General features: G+C 48.4%; 3 protein-coding genes across 3 annotated transcripts; 2 read left to right on the forward strand and 1 right to left on the reverse strand.

The window, feature by feature from the left end:
• Nucleotides 1-3,118: 3,118 nt before the first annotated feature.
• On the reverse strand, nucleotides 3,119-3,733 carry RB195_009887 (uncharacterized protein; the record flags this gene model as incomplete). The annotated part of the gene is made up of 1 exon (XM_064190646.1): nucleotides 3,119-3,733. One exon carries the CDS (start codon nucleotides 3,731-3,733, stop codon nucleotides 3,119-3,121), a length of 615 nt encoding a protein of 204 aa, XP_064048229.1.
• Nucleotides 3,734-14,047: 10,314 nt separating this feature from the next.
• Nucleotides 14,048-15,801, forward strand: RB195_009888 (uncharacterized protein; the record flags this gene model as incomplete). The annotated part of the gene is made up of 4 exons (XM_064190647.1): nucleotides 14,048-14,085; nucleotides 15,000-15,093; nucleotides 15,182-15,434; nucleotides 15,473-15,801. 4 exons carry the CDS (start codon nucleotides 14,048-14,050, stop codon nucleotides 15,799-15,801), a joined length of 714 nt encoding a protein of 237 aa, XP_064048230.1.
• RB195_009889 (uncharacterized protein) lies at nucleotides 15,463-15,801 on the forward strand (the record flags this gene model as incomplete). Its single annotated transcript, XM_064190648.1, has 1 exon — nucleotides 15,463-15,801. One exon carries the CDS (start codon nucleotides 15,463-15,465, stop codon nucleotides 15,799-15,801), a length of 339 nt encoding a protein of 112 aa, XP_064048231.1.
• Nucleotides 15,802-16,074: the final 273 nt, after the last annotated feature.

Consider the following 16,074-nt stretch of genomic DNA (forward strand, 5'->3'; position numbering starts at 1 on the left):
TCAGGCATTGTGGCCTAATGGATAAGGCGTCGGACTTCGGATCCGAAGATTGCAGGTTCGAGTCCTGCCAGGGTCGAAACTTTTGGGCTTTTCTCTGAGCAAGAGGTATCCACATGATTTCAGATGATAAGACGTTCTATGTCCAACACGTAACTGAGAGGTTCCTAAGCAAAAACAAGCACTCAGGCCTTGTGGCCTAATGGATAAGGCGTCGGACTTCGGATCCGAAGATTGCAGGTTCGAGTCCTGCCAGGGTCGAAACTTTTGGGCGTTTCTCTGAGCAAGAGGTACCGACATAATTTCAGAATATGAGACCTACTATGTCCAATGCGTAACTGAGAGGTTCCTAAGCAAAAACAAACACTCAGGCCTTGTGGCCTAATGGATAAGGCGTCGGACTTCGGATCCGAAGATTGCAGGTTCGAGTCCTGCCAGGGTCGAAACTTTTGGGCGTTTCTCTGTGCAAAAGTATCGGCATAACTCCTGAACTGTGGATGTTCTTGATGCAATGCGTAACTGAGAGGTTCCTAAGCAAAAACAAGCACTCAGGCCTTGTGGCCTAATGGATAAGGCGTCGGACTTCGGATCCGAAGATTGCAGGTTCGAGTCCTGCCAGGGTCGAAACTTTTGGGCGTTTCTCTGAGCAAAAGTATCGACATAAAACTTCTGAACTGTGAGACGTTCTATGTCCAATGCGTAACTGAGAGGTTCCTAAGCAAAAACAAGCACTCAGGCCTTGTGGCCTAATGGATAAGGCGTCGGACTTCGGATCCGAAGATTGCAGGTTCGAGTCCTGCCAGGGTCGAAACTTTTGGGCGTTTCTCTGAGCAAGAGGTACCGACATAACTGACTGGTATTTAATAAGACCTACTATGTCCAATGCGTAACTGAGAGGTTCCCAAGCAAAAACAAGCACTCAGGCCTTGTGGCCTAATGGATAAGGCGTCGGACTTCGGATCCGAAGATTGCAGGTTCGAGTCCTGCCAGGGTCGAAACTTTGGCTTTTCTCTGAGCAAGAGGTATCGCACAACTTCAGAACTGAGTTCTATGATCCAATACGTGACTGAGAGGTTCCCAAGCAAAAACAAGCACTCAGGCCTTGTGGCCTAATGGATAAGGCGTCGGACTTCGGATCCGAAGATTGCAGGTTCGAGTCCTGCCAGGGTCGAAACTTTTGGGCTTTTCTCTGAGCAAGAGGTATACCACTATGAACTTCGTGGATGTTGAGACTCTACTATGTCCAATACGTGACTGAGAGGTTCCTAAGCAAAAACAATCACTCAGGCCTTGTGGCCTAATGGATAAGGCGTCGGACTTCGGATCCGAAGATTGCAGGTTCGAGTCCTGCCAGGGTCGAAACTTTTGGGCGTTTCTCTGAGCAAAAGGTATCGACATAATTTCAGAACTGATGAGACGTTCTTATGTCCAATACGTAACTGAGAGGTTCCTAAGCAAAAACAAGCACTCAGGCCTTGTGGCCTAATGGATAAGGCGTCGGACTTCGGATCCGAAGATTGCAGGTTCGAGTCCTGCCAGGGTCGAAACTTTTGGGCGTTTCTCTGAGCAAGAGGTATCCACATGATTTCAGATGATAAGACGTTCTATGTCCAACACGTAACTGAGAGGTTCCTAAGCAAAAACAAACACTCAGGCCTTGTGGCCTAATGGATAAGGCGTCGGACTTCGGATCCGAAGATTGCAGGTTCGAGTCCTGCCAGGGTCGAAACTTTTGGGCGTTTCTCTGAGCAAGAGGTATCCAACATGATTTCAGAAGATAAGACGTACTATGTCCAATACGTAACTGAGAGGTTCCTAAGCAAAAACAAGCACTCAGGCCTTGTGGCCTAATGGATAAGGCGTCGGACTTCGGATCCGAAGATTGCAGGTTCGAGTCCTGCCAGGGTCGAAACTTTTGGGCGTTTCCGATGTCTCTGAGCAAGAAGTATCGGCATAACTCCTGAACTGTGAGACGTTCTATGATGCAATACGTGACTGAGAGGTTCCTAAGCAAAAACAAGCACTCAGGCCTTGTGGCCTAATGGATAAGGCGTCGGACTTCGGATCCGAAGATTGCAGGTTCGAGTCCTGCCAGGGTCGAAACTTTTGGGCTTTTCTCTGAGCAAGAGGTATCCACATGATTTCAGGTGATAAGACGTTCTATGTCCAATGCGTGACTGAGAGGTTCCTAAGCAAAAACAAACACTCAGGCCTTGTGGCCTAATGGATAAGGCGTCGGACTTCGGATCCGAAGATTGCAGGTTCGAGTCCTGCCAGGGTCGAAACTTTTGGGCTTTTCTCTGAGCAAGAGGTATCCACATGATTTCAGGTGATAAGACGTTCTATGTCCAATGCGTGACTGAGAGGTTCCTAAGCAAAAACAAGCACTCAGGCCTTGTGGCCTAATGGATAAGGCGTCGGACTTCGGATCCGAAGATTGCAGGTTCGAGTCCTGCCAGGGTCGAAACTTTTGGGCGTTTCTCTGAGCAAGAGGTATCGACATGATTTCAGGATGATAAGACGTTCTATGTCCAATACGTAACTGAGAGGTTCCTAAGCAAAAACAAGCACTCAGGCCTTGTGGCCTAATGGATAAGGCGTCGGACTTCGGATCCGAAGATTGCAGGTTCGAGTCCTGCCAGGGTCGAAACTTTTGGGCGTTTCTCTGAGCAAAAGGTACCGGCATAATTCCATGGACTCTATGTCCAATACGTGACTGAGAGGTTCCAAGCAAAAACAAGCACTCAGGCCTTGTGGCCAATGGATAAGGCGTCGGACTTGATCCGAAGATTGCAGGTTCGAGTCCTGCCAGGGTCGAAACTTTTGGGTTTCTCTGAGCAAAAAGGTATCCACATGATTTAAGGTGATAAGACGTACTATGTCCAATGCGTAACTGAGAGGTTCCTAAGCAAAAACAAGCACTCAGGCCTTGTGGCCTAATGGATAAGGCGTCGGACTTCGGATCCGAAGATTGCAGGTTCGAGTCCTGCCAGGGTCGAAACTTTTGGGCGTTTCTCTGAGCAAGAGGTATCGACATAATTTCAGAACTGATGAGACGTTCTATGATCCAATGCGTAACTGAGAGGTTCCTAAGCAAAAACAAGCACTCAGGCCTTGTGGCCTAATGGATAAGGCGTCGGACTTCGGATCCGAAGATTGCAGGTTCGAGTCCTGCCAGGGTCGAAACTTTTGGGCTTTTCTCTGAGCAAGAGGTATCCGACATGATTTCAGGTGATAAGACGTTACTATGTCCAATACGTAACTGAGAGGTTCCTAAGCAAAAACAAGCACTCAGGCCTTGTGGCCTAATGGATAAGGCGTCGGACTTCGGATCCGAAGATTGCAGGTTCGAGTCCTGCCAGGGTCGAAACTTTTGGGCTTTCTCTGAGCAAGAGGTACGACATAATTTCAGAATTAGACTTCCAATAACTGAGAGGTTCAAAAACAACACAGGCCTTGGGCCAATGGATAAGGCGTCGGACTTCGGATCCGAAGATTGCAGGTTCGAGTCCTGCCAGGGTCGAAACTTTTGGGCGTTTCTCTGAGCAAGAGGTATCGACATGATTTCGGAAAGACGTTTGTCCAATACGTACTGAGAGGTTCCCAAGCAAAAACAAGCACTCAGGCCTTGTGGCCTAATGGATAAGGCGTCGGACTTCGGATCCGAAGATTGCAGGTTCGAGTCCTGCCAGGGTCGAAACTTTTGGGCTTTTCTCTGAGCAAGAGGTATCCACATGATTTCAGGTGATAAGACGTTCTATGTCCAACACGTAACTGAGAGGTTCCTAAGCAAAAACAAACACTCAGGCATTGTGGCCTAATGGATAAGGCGTCGGACTTCGGATCCGAAGATTGCAGGTTCGAGTCCTGCCAGGGTCGAAACTTTTGGGCGTTTCTCTGAGCAAGAGGTACCGACATAATTTCAGAATATGAGACCTACTATGTCCAATGCGTAACTGAGAGGTTCCTAAGCAAAAACAAACACTCAGGCCTTGTGGCCTAATGGATAAGGCGTCGGACTTCGGATCCGAAGATTGCAGGTTCGAGTCCTGCCAGGGTCGAAACTTTTGGGCGTTTTCTCTGAGCAAGAGGTATCGACATGATTTCAGAATGATGAGACGTTCTATGATCCAATACGTAACTGAGAGGTTCCTAAGCAAAAACAAGCACTCAGGCCTTGTGGCCTAATGGATAAGGCGTCGGACTTCGGATCCGAAGATTGCAGGTTCGAGTCCTGCCAGGGTCGAAACTTTTGGGCTTTTCTCTGAGCAAGAGGTATCCACATGATTTCAGATGATAAGACGTTCTATGTCCAATACGTGACTGAGAGGTTCCCAAGCAAAAACAAGCACTCAGGCCTTGTGGCCTAATGGATAAGGCGTCGGACTTCGGATCCGAAGATTGCAGGTTCGAGTCCTGCCAGGGTCGAAACTTTTGGGCGTTTCTCTGAGCAAGAGGTATCCGCATGATTTCAGAATATAGACGTTCTATGTCCAATACGTAAGTGAGAGGTTCCTAAGCAAAAACAAGCACTCAGGCCTTGTGGCCTAATGGATAAGGCGTCGGACTTCGGATCCGAAGATTGCAGGTTCGAGTCCTGCCAGGGTCGAAACTTTTGGGCGTTTCTCTGAGCAAGAGGTATCGACATGATTTCAGAATATGAGACCTACTATGTCCAATACGTGACTGAGAGGTTCCTAAGCAAAAACAAACACTCAGGCCTTGTGGCCTAATGGATAAGGCGTCGGACTTCGGATCCGAAGATTGCAGGTTCGAGTCCTGCCAGGGTCGGAACTTTTGGATGACTTCTCTGAGCAAAAGGTATCGGCATAACTTCTGAACTGTGGATGTTCTTGATGCAATACGTGACTGAGAGGTTCCCAAGCAAAAACAAGCACTCAGGCCTTGTGGCCTAATGGATAAGGCGTCGGACTTCGGATCCGAAGATTGCAGGTTCGAGTCCTGCCAGGGTCGAAACTTTTGGGCGTTTCTCTGAGCAAGAGGTATCCACATGATTTCAGATGATAAGACGTTCTATGTCCAATGCGTGACTGAGAGGTTCCTAAGCAAAAACAAACACTCAGGCCTTGTGGCCTAATGGATAAGGCGTCGGACTTCGGATCCGAAGATTGCAGGTTCGAGTCCTGCCAGGGTCGAAACTTTTGGGCGTTTCTCTGAGCAAGAGGTATCCACATGATTTCAGAATGATGAGACGTTCTATGTCCAATACGTAACTGAGAGGTTCCTAAGCAAAAACAAGCACTCAGGCCTTGTGGCCTAATGGATAAGGCGTCGGACTTCGGATCCGAAGATTGCAGGTTCGAGTCCTGCCAGGGTCGAAACTTTTGGGCGTTTCTCTGAGCAAGAGGTATCGACATGATTTCAGAAGGATAAGACGTTCTATGTCCAATACGTAACTGAGAGGTTCCTAAGCAAAAACAAGCACTCAGGCCTTGTGGCCTAATGGATAAGGCGTCGGACTTCGGATCCGAAGATTGCAGGTTCGAGTCCTGCCAGGGTCGAAACTTTTGGGCTTCTCTGAGCAAAAAATCGGCATAACCCTGAACGTGGATGTTCTTGATGCAATACAACTGAGAGGTTCCTAAGCAAAAACAAGCACTCAGGCCTTGTGGCCTAATGGATAAGGCGTCGGACTTCGGATCCGAAGATTGCAGGTTCGAGTCCTGCCAGGGTCGAAACTTTTGGGCGTTTCTCTGAGCAAGAGGTACCGACATAATTTCAGAATATGAGACCTACTATGTCCAATGCGTAACTGAGAGGTTCCTAAGCAAAAACAAACACTCAGGCCTTGTGGCCTAATGGATAAGGCGTCGGACTTCGGATCCGAAGATTGCAGGTTCGAGTCCTGCCAGGGTCGAAACTTTTGGGCGTTTCTCTGAGCAAGAGGTATCGGCATAATTTCAGAACTGTGAGACGTTCTATGATCCAATACGTAACTGAGAGGTTCCTAAGCAAAAACAAGCACTCAGGCCTTGTGGCCTAATGGATAAGGCGTCGGACTTCGGATCCGAAGATTGCAGGTTCGAGTCCTGCCAGGGTCGAAACTTTTGGGCGTTTTCTCTGAGCAAGAGGTATCGACATGATTTCAGAATAAACATGTTCTATGTCCAATGCGTAACTGAGAGGTTCCTAAGCAAAAACAAGCACTCAGGCCTTGTGGCCTAATGGATAAGGCGTCGGACTTCGGATCCGAAGATTGCAGGTTCGAGTCCTGCCAGGGTCGAAACTTTTGGGCTTTTCTCTGAGCAAGAGGTATCCACATGATTTCAGAATGTAAGACGTTCTATGTCCAATACGTGACTGAGAGGTTCCTAAGCAAAAACAAACACTCAGGCCTTGTGGCCTAATGGATAAGGCGTCGGACTTCGGATCCGAAGATTGCAGGTTCGAGTCCTGCCAGGGTCGAAACTTTTGGGCGTTTCTCTGAGCAAGAGGTATCCACATGATTTCAGATGATAAGACGTTCTATGTCCAACACGTAACTGAGAGGTTCCTAAGCAAAAACAAGCACTCAGGCCTTGTGGCCTAATGGATAAGGCGTCGGACTTCGGATCCGAAGATTGCAGGTTCGAGTCCTGCCAGGGTCGGAACTTTTGGATGGCTTCTCTGAGCAAAAGTATCGGCACATAACTTTCAGAATGTAAGACGTTCTATGTCCAATACGTGACTGAGAGGTTCCTAAGCAAAAACAAGCACTCAGGCCTTGTGGCCTAATGGATAAGGCGTCGGACTTCGGATCCGAAGATTGCAGGTTCGAGTCCTGCCAGGGTCGAAACTTTTGGGCGTTTCTCTGAGCAAGAGGTACCGACATAATTTCAGAATATGAGACCTACTATGTCCAATGCGTAACTGAGAGGTTCCTAAGCAAAAACAAACACTCAGGCCTTGTGGCCTAATGGATAAGGCGTCGGACTTCGGATCCGAAGATTGCAGGTTCGAGTCCTGCCAGGGTCGAAACTTTTGGGCGTTTCTCTGAGCAAGAGGTATCCACATGATTTCAGATGATAAGACGTTCTATGTCCAACACGTAACTGAGAGGTTCCTAAGCAAAAACAAACACTCAGGCCTTGTGGCCTAATGGATAAGGCGTCGGACTTCGGATCCGAAGATTGCAGGTTCGAGTCCTGCCAGGGTCGAAACTTTTGGATAACTTCTCTGAGCAAAAGTATCGGCATAACTCCTGAACTGTGGATGTTCTTGATGCAATACGTGACTGAGAGGTTCCCAAGCAAAAACAAGCACTCAGGCCTTGTGGCCTAATGGATAAGGCGTCGGACTTCGGATCCGAAGATTGCAGGTTCGAGTCCTGCCAGGGTCGAAACTTTTGGGCTTTTCTCTGAGCAAGAGGTATCCACATGATTTCAGGTGATAAGACGTTCTATGTCCAATGCGTAACTGAGAGGTTCCTAAGCAAAAACAAACACTCAGGCCTTGTGGCCTAATGGATAAGGCGTCGGACTTCGGATCCGAAGATTGCAGGTTCGAGTCCTGCCAGGGTCGAAACTTTTGGGCGTTTCTCTGAGCAAGAGGTATCGACATGATTTCAGAATAAGACGTTCTATGTCCAACACGTAACTGAGAGGTTCCTAAGCAAAAACAAGCACTCAGGCCTTGTGGCCTAATGGATAAGGCGTCGGACTTCGGATCCGAAGATTGCAGGTTCGAGTCCTGCCAGGGTCGAAACTTTTGGGCGTTTCTCTGTGCAAGAGGTATCGACATGATTTGGGAAGGTAAGACGTAGTATGTCCAATACGTGACTGAGAGGTTCCCAAGCAAAAACAAGCACTCAGGCCTTGTGGCCTAATGGATAAGGCGTCGGACTTCGGATCCGAAGATTGCAGGTTCGAGTCCTGCCAGGGTCGAAACTTTTGGATAACTTCTCTGAGCAAAAGTATCGGCATAACTCCTGAACTGTGGATGTTCTTGATGCAATACGTAACTGAGAGGTTCCTAAGCAAAAACAAGCACTCAGGCCTTGTGGCCTAATGGATAAGGCGTCGGACTTCGGATCCGAAGATTGCAGGTTCGAGTCCTGCCAGGGTCGAAACTTTTGGGCTTTTCTCTGAGCAAGAGGTATCCACATGATTTCAGGTGATAAGACGTTCTATGTCCAATGCGTGACTGAGAGGTTCCTAAGCAAAAACAAACACCCAGGCCTTGTGGCCTAATGGATAAGGCGTCGGACTTCGGATCCGAAGATTGCAGGTTCGAGTCCTGCCAGGGTCGAAACTTTTGGGCGTTTCTCTGAGCAAGAGGTATCCGACATAATTTCAGAATATGATGACTACTATGATCCAATGCGTGACTGAGAGGTTCCTAAGCAAAAACAAGCACTCAGGCCTTGTGGCCTAATGGATAAGGCGTCGGACTTCGGATCCGAAGATTGCAGGTTCGAGTCCTGCCAGGGTCGAAACTTTTGGGCGTTTCTCTGAATACACATAATTTAGAAAAGACCAATGGATAGAGGTCCAAGCAAAAAACACTCAGGCCTGGGCCTAATGGATAAGGCGTCGGACTGGATCCAAGATTGCAGGTTCGAGTCCTGCCAGGGTCGAAACTTTTGGTTTCTCTGAGCAAGAGGTATCGACATAATTTCGGAAGGTAAGACGTAGTATGTCCAATACGTGACTGAGAGGTTCCCAAGCAAAAACAAGCACTCAGGCCTTGTGGCCTAATGGATAAGGCGTCGGACTTCGGATCCGAAGATTGCAGGTTCGAGTCCTGCCAGGGTCGAAACTTTTGGGCGTTTCTCTGAGCAAGAGGTACCGACATGATTTCAGAATATGAGACCTACTATGTCCAATACGTAAGTGAGAGGTTCCTAAGCAAAAACAAACACTCAGGCCTTGTGGCCTAATGGATAAGGCGTCGGACTTCGGATCCGAAGATTGCAGGTTCGAGTCCTGCCAGGGTCGAAACTTTTGGGCATTTCTCTGAGCAAGAGGTACCGACATAATTTCTGAACTGTGAGACGTTCTTGATGTCCAATACGTGAACTGAGAGGTTCCTAAGCAAAAACAAGCACTCAGGCCTTGTGGCCTAATGGATAAGGCGTCGGACTTCGGATCCGAAGATTGCAGGTTCGAGTCCTGCCAGGGTCGAAACTTTTGGGCGTTTCTCTGAGCAAGAGGTACCGACATAATTTCAGAATATGAGACCTACTATGTCCAATGCGTAACTGAGAGGTTCCTAAGCAAAAACAAACACTCAGGCCTTGTGGCCTAATGGATAAGGCGTCGGACTTCGGATCCGAAGATTGCAGGTTCGAGTCCTGCCAGGGTCGAAACTTTTGGGCGTTTCTCTGAGCAAGAGGTATCGACATGATTTCAGATGATAAAGACGTTCTATGTCCAATGCGTGACTGAGAGGTTCCTAAGCAAAAACAAACACTCAGGCCTTGTGGCCTAATGGATAAGGCGTCGGACTTCGGATCCGAAGATTGCAGGTTCGAGTCCTGCCAGGGTCGGAACTTTTGGATGGCTTCTCTGAGCAAAAGTATCGGCATAACTCCTGAACTGTGGATGTTCTTGATGCAATACGTGACTGAGAGGTTCCCAAGCAAAAACAAGCACTCAGGCCTTGTGGCCTAATGGATAAGGCGTCGGACTTCGGATCCGAAGATTGCAGGTTCGAGTCCTGCCAGGGTCGAAACTTTTGGGCTTTTCTCTGAGCAAGAGGTATCGACATGATTTGGGAAGGTAAGACGTTCTATGTCCAATGCGTAACTGAGAGGTTCCTAAGCAAAAACAAACACTCAGGCCTTGTGGCCTAATGGATAAGGCGTCGGACTTCGGATCCGAAGATTGCAGGTTCGAGTCCTGCCAGGGTCGAAACTTTTGGGCGTTTCTCTGAGCAAGAGGTATCGACATGATTTCAGAATGATAAGACGTTCTATGTCCAACACGTAACTGAGAGGTTCCTAAGCAAAAACAAGCACTCAGGCCTTGTGGCCTAATGGATAAGGCGTCGGACTTCGGATCCGAAGATTGCAGGTTCGAGTCCTGCCAGGGTCGAAACTTTTGGGCGTTTCTCTGTGCAAGAGGTATCGACATGATTTGGGAAGGTAAGACGTAGTATGTCCAATACGTGACTGAGAGGTTCCTAAGCAAAAACAAGCACTCAGGCCTTGTGGCCTAATGGATAAGGCGTCGGACTTCGGATCCGAAGATTGCAGGTTCGAGTCCTGCCAGGGTCGAAACTTTTGGGCGTTTCTCTGAGCAAGAGGTACCGACATAATTTCAGAATATGAGACCTACTATGTCCAATACGTAAGTGAGAGGTTCCTAAGCAAAAACAAACACTCAGGCCTTGTGGCCTAATGGATAAGGCGTCGGACTTCGGATCCGAAGATTGCAGGTTCGAGTCCTGCCAGGGTCGAAACTTTTGGGCTTTTCTCTGAGCAAGAGGTATCGACATAATTCCTCGGAAGTGTGAGACGTTCTTATGTCCAATGCGTGACTGAGAGGTTCCCAAGCAAAAACAAGCACTCAGGCCTTGTGGCCTAATGGATAAGGCGTCGGACTTCGGATCCGAAGATTGCAGGTTCGAGTCCTGCCAGGGTCGAAACTTTTGGGCGTTTCTCTGAGCAAGAGGTACCGGACATGATTTCAGAACATGGAGACCTATATGTCCAATGCGTAACTGAGAGGTTCCTAAGCAAAAACAAACACTCAGGCCTTGTGGCCTAATGGATAAGGCGTCGGACTTCGGATCCGAAGATTGCAGGTTCGAGTCCTGCCAGGGTCGAAACTTTTGGGCGTTTCTCTGAGCAAGAGGTACCGACATAATTTCAGAATATGAGACCTACTATGTCCAATGCGTGACTGAGAGGTTCCTAAGCAAAAACAAACACTCAGGCCTTGTGGCCTAATGGATAAGGCGTCGGACTTCGGATCCGAAGATTGCAGGTTCGAGTCCTGCCAGGGTCGAAACTTTTGGGCTTTTCTCTGAGCAAGAGGTATCGACATAATTTCAGAATATGAGACGTTCTATGTCCAATGCGTGACTGAGAGGTTCCTAAGCAAAAACAAGCACTCAGGCCTTGTGGCCTAATGGATAAGGCGTCGGACTTCGGATCCGAAGATTGCAGGTTCGAGTCCTGCCAGGGTCGAAACTTTTGGGCGTTTCTCTGAGCAAGAGGTATCGACATTATTTCAGGTGATGAGACCTACTATGTCCAATGCGTGACTGAGAGGTTCCTAAGCAAAAACAAGCACTCAGGCCTTGTGGCCTAATGGATAAGGCGTCGGACTTCGGATCCGAAGATTGCAGGTTCGAGTCCTGCCAGGGTCGAAACTTTTGGGCGTTTCTCTGAGCAAGAGGTATCCAACATAGATTTCTGAAGTGTGGATGTTCTATGTCCAATACGTAACTGAGAGGTTCCTAAGCAAAAACAAGCACTCAGGCCTTGTGGCCTAATGGATAAGGCGTCGGACTTCGGATCCGAAGATTGCAGGTTCGAGTCCTGCCAGGGTCGAAACTTTTGGGCGTTTCTCTGAGCAAGAGGTATCCGACATGATTTCAGAATGATAAGACGTACTATGTCCAATGCGTGACTGAGAGGTTCCTAAGCAAAAACAAGCACTCAGGCCTTGTGGCCTAATGGATAAGGCGTCGGACTTCGGATCCGAAGATTGCAGGTTCGAGTCCTGCCAGGGTCGGAACTTTTGGATGGCTTCTCTGAGCAAAAGTATCGGCATAACTCCTGAACTGTGAGATGTTCTTGATGCAATACGTGACTGAGAGGTTCCTAAGCAAAAACAAGCACTCAGGCCTTGTGGCCTAATGGATAAGGCGTCGGACTTCGGATCCGAAGATTGCAGGTTCGAGTCCTGCCAGGGTCGAAACTTTTGGGCATTTCTCTGAGCAAGAGGTACCGACATAATTTCAGAATATGAGACCTACTATGTCCAATGCGTGACTGAGAGGTTCCTAAGCAAAAACAAGCACTCAGGCCTTGTGGCCTAATGGATAAGGCGTCGGACTTCGGATCCGAAGATTGCAGGTTCGAGTCCTGCCAGGGTCGAAACTTTTGGGCGTTTCTCTGAGCAAGAGGTATCGACATAATTTCAGAATGATAAGACGTTCTATGTCCAATGCGTAACTGAGAGGTTCCTAAGCAAAAACAAACACTCAGGCCTTGTGGCCTAATGGATAAGGCGTCGGACTTCGGATCCGAAGATTGCAGGTTCGAGTCCTGCCAGGGTCGAAACTTTTGGGCGTTTCTCTGAGCAAGAGGTATCGACATGATTTCAGAATGATTAGACGTACTATGTCCAATGCGTAACTGAGAGGTTCCTAAGCAAAAACAAACACTCAGGCCTTGTGGCCTAATGGATAAGGCGTCGGACTTCGGATCCGAAGATTGCAGGTTCGAGTCCTGCCAGGGTCGAAACTTTTGGGCGTTTCTCTGAGCAAGAGGTATCGACATGATTTCAGGTGATAAGACGTTCTATGTCCAATACGTAACTGAGAGGTTCCTAAGCAAAAACAAACACTCAGGCCTTGTGGCCTAATGGATAAGGCGTCGGACTTCGGATCCGAAGATTGCAGGTTCGAGTCCTGCCAGGGTCGAAACTTTTGGGCGTTTCTCTGAGCAAGAGGTATCCGACATGATTTCAGAATGATAAGACGTTCTATGTCCAATACGTAACTGAGAGGTTCCTAAGCAAAAACAAGCACTCAGGCCTTGTGGCCTAATGGATAAGGCGTCGGACTTCGGATCCGAAGATTGCAGGTTCGAGTCCTGCCAGGGTCGAAACTTTTGGTTCGAGCAAGAGGCGTTTCTCAGTGTCAAGAGGTACCCAAACAAGAACTCAGGGAATGGATAAGGCGTCGACTTGTCCGAAGATGGGAGATGAGGTTCCCAAAAGTATCGGCAAATGAACTGTGGATGTTCTTGATGCAAAACAAAAACAAGCACTCAGGCCTTGTGGCCTAATGGATAAGGCGTCGGACTTCGGATCCGAAGATTGCAGGTTCGAGTCCTGCCAGGGTCGAAACTTTTGGGCATTTCTCTGAGCAAGAGGTACCGACATAATTTCAGAATATGAGACCTACTATGTCCAATACGTAAGTGAGAGGTTCCTAAGCAAAAACAAACACTCAGGCCTTGTGGCCTAATGGATAAGGCGTCGGACTTCGGATCCGAAGATTGCAGGTTCGAGTCCTGCCAGGGTCGAAACTTTTGGGCGTTTCTCGAGCAAGAGGTATCCGACATAATTTCAGAATGTGGAATACTATGTCCAATACGTGACTGAGAGGTTCCCAAGCAAAAACAAGCACTCAGGCCTTGTGGCCTAATGGATAAGGCGTCGGACTTCGGATCCGAAGATTGCAGGTTCGAGTCCTGCCAGGGTCGAAACTTTTGGGCGTTTCTCTGAGCAAGAGGTACCGACATAATTTCAGAATATGAGACCTACTATGTCCAATGCGTAACTGAGAGGTTCCTAAGCAAAAACAAACACTCAGGCCTTGTGGCCTAATGGATAAGGCGTCGGACTTCGGATCCGAAGATTGCAGGTTCGAGTCCTGCCAGGGTCGAAACTTTTGGGCGTTTCTCTGAGCAAGAGGTATCCGACATAATTTCAGAATGTGAGACGTACTATGTCCAATACGTGACTGAGAGGTTCCTAAGCAAAAACAAGCACTCAGGCCTTGTGGCCTAATGGATAAGGCGTCGGACTTCGGATCCGAAGATTGCAGGTTCGAGTCCTGCCAGGGTCGAAACTTTTGGGCGTTTCTCTGAGCAAGAGGTAACGACATAATTTCGGAATGTGAGACGTAGTATGTCCAATACGTGACTGAGAGGTTCCTAAGCAAAAACAAGCACTCAGGCCTTGTGGCCTAATGGATAAGGCGTCGGACTTCGGATCCGAAGATTGCAGGTTCGAGTCCTGCCAGGGTCGAAACTTTTGGGCGTTTCTCTGTGCAAAAGTATCGGTATAACTCCTGAACTGTGGATGTTCTTGATGCAATGCGTAACTGAGAGGTTCCTAAGCAAAAACAAGCACTCAGGCCTTGTGGCCTAATGGATAAGGCGTCGGACTTCGGATCCGAAGATTGCAGGTTCGAGTCCTGCCAGGGTCGAAACTTTTGGGCGTTTCTCTGAGCAAGAGGTATCGACATAATTTCAGAACTATGGATCGTTGCTAAGTCCAATACGTGACTGAGAGGTTCCTAAGCAAAAACAAGCACTCAGGCCTTGTGGCCTAATGGATAAGGCGTCGGACTTCGGATCCGAAGATTGCAGGTTCGAGTCCTGCCAGGGTCGAAACTTTTGGGCGTTTCTCTGAGCAAGAGGTATCCACATGATTTCAGATGATAAGACGTTCTATGTCCAATGCGTGACTGAGAGGTTCCTAAGCAAAAACAAACACTCAGGCCTTGTGGCCTAATGGATAAGGCGTCGGACTTCGGATCCGAAGATTGCAGGTTCGAGTCCTGCCAGGGTCGAAACTTTTGGGCATTTCTCTGAGCAAAAGTATCGGCATAACTCCTGAACTGTGAGACGTTCTTATATCCAATACGTGACTGAGAGTTTCCCAAGCAAAAACAAGCACTCAGGCCTTGTGGCCTAATGGATAAGGCGTCGGACTTCGGATCCGAAGATTGCAGGTTCGAGTCCTGCCAGGGTCGAAACTTTTGGGCGTTTCTCTGAGCAAGAGGTATCGACATGATTTCAGGATGATAAGACGTTCTATGTCCAATGCGTGACTGAGAGGTTCCCAAGCAAAAACAAGCACTCAGGCCTTGTGGCCTAATGGATAAGGCGTCGGACTTCGGATCCGAAGATTGCAGGTTCGAGTCCTGCCAGGGTCGAAACTTTTGGGCGTTTCTCTGTGCAAGAGGTATCGACATGATTTGGGAAGGTAAGACGTAGTATGTCCAATACGTGACTGAGAGGTTCCCAAGCAGAAACAAGCACTCAGGCCTTGTGGCCTAATGGATAAGGCGTCGGACTTCGGATCCGAAGATTGCAGGTTCGAGTCCTGCCAGGGTCGGAACTTTTGGATGGCTTCTCTGAGCAAAAGTATCGGCATAACTCCTGAACTGTGGATGTTCTTGATGCAATGCGTAACTGAGAGTTTCCTAAGCAAAAACAAACACTCAGGCCTTCTGGCCTAATGGATAAGGCGTCGGATTTCGGATCCGAAGATTGCAGGTTCGAGTCCTGCCAGGCTCGGATTTTTTGGGGCGATTTCCTCTGAGCAACCGTATCGACATAACTGCTGAAGTGCGGATTTTCTTGATGCGACACGTAACCGAGAGATTTCTAAACAGAAATCAAACTACGGTTCCAGAAAGGGTATCGGAGGGCTCAACATCAACCGAAGCTCCACTTGGCAAGTCTGAAAAGCGAGCAGTGCGGAAAGAAGTTCCGTCAACGATCAATATTGGATTACGGACCAGAAAGGGTGTGTTCGACACCTATTCTTTCACTATATGCATTCAGGAGGCTGGAAAGAAAGCGCTCCCGGTTTAGCACCGAGGAAGATGTTCGTCTTTGCATCTGTGAAAACAGTATATCCACGTGCAATTCTGTATGTATTGCCCGCACTACATACTGGCGACTCTGGACAGGAGAAGCGTCTGAGGAGGTCGCGTCGTCAGGTGAAACGTGATCATGAGAACGACCGGACGCCAAGAGCGAAGGAGTTTGAGAAGGAGTGGGATGAGAACATGAGAAAAGCCCATACTCTGCTAAGACAGCATAGCGTCAAGATGAAGTTCGCCTGTTCGGAACACCGCCAACGGAGTCGCTGTCTCACTCCACGAATCTGAGGTGGCGCGGGTTTCAGTTGGAGTATTCGTATACGGGATAGTAGATTATGGAGAGAAGGGTTATTCCGTCCATTTCTTCCTGATTGCCGTAAAAAACGGTCCTGAATATACGACTTCGGGCGTTCCGGCGCGCTATTTTCTACAAGGAGTTCAATTGGAGTGCGCCAGCCTTGTGGAAGCTCCGCATCCCGTGGAACTCTCCCCAGATTCGTGGGGTGATGCCTTTAAGACGTTTGATGCACAATCCGCGACGATTGTTCGACAACTGAATTT

This window comes from Necator americanus, chromosome III (assembly GCF_031761385.1).
Source record: "Necator americanus strain Aroian chromosome III, whole genome shotgun sequence".
NCBI classification, from domain to species: Eukaryota; Metazoa; Nematoda; class Chromadorea; order Rhabditida; family Ancylostomatidae; genus Necator; species Necator americanus.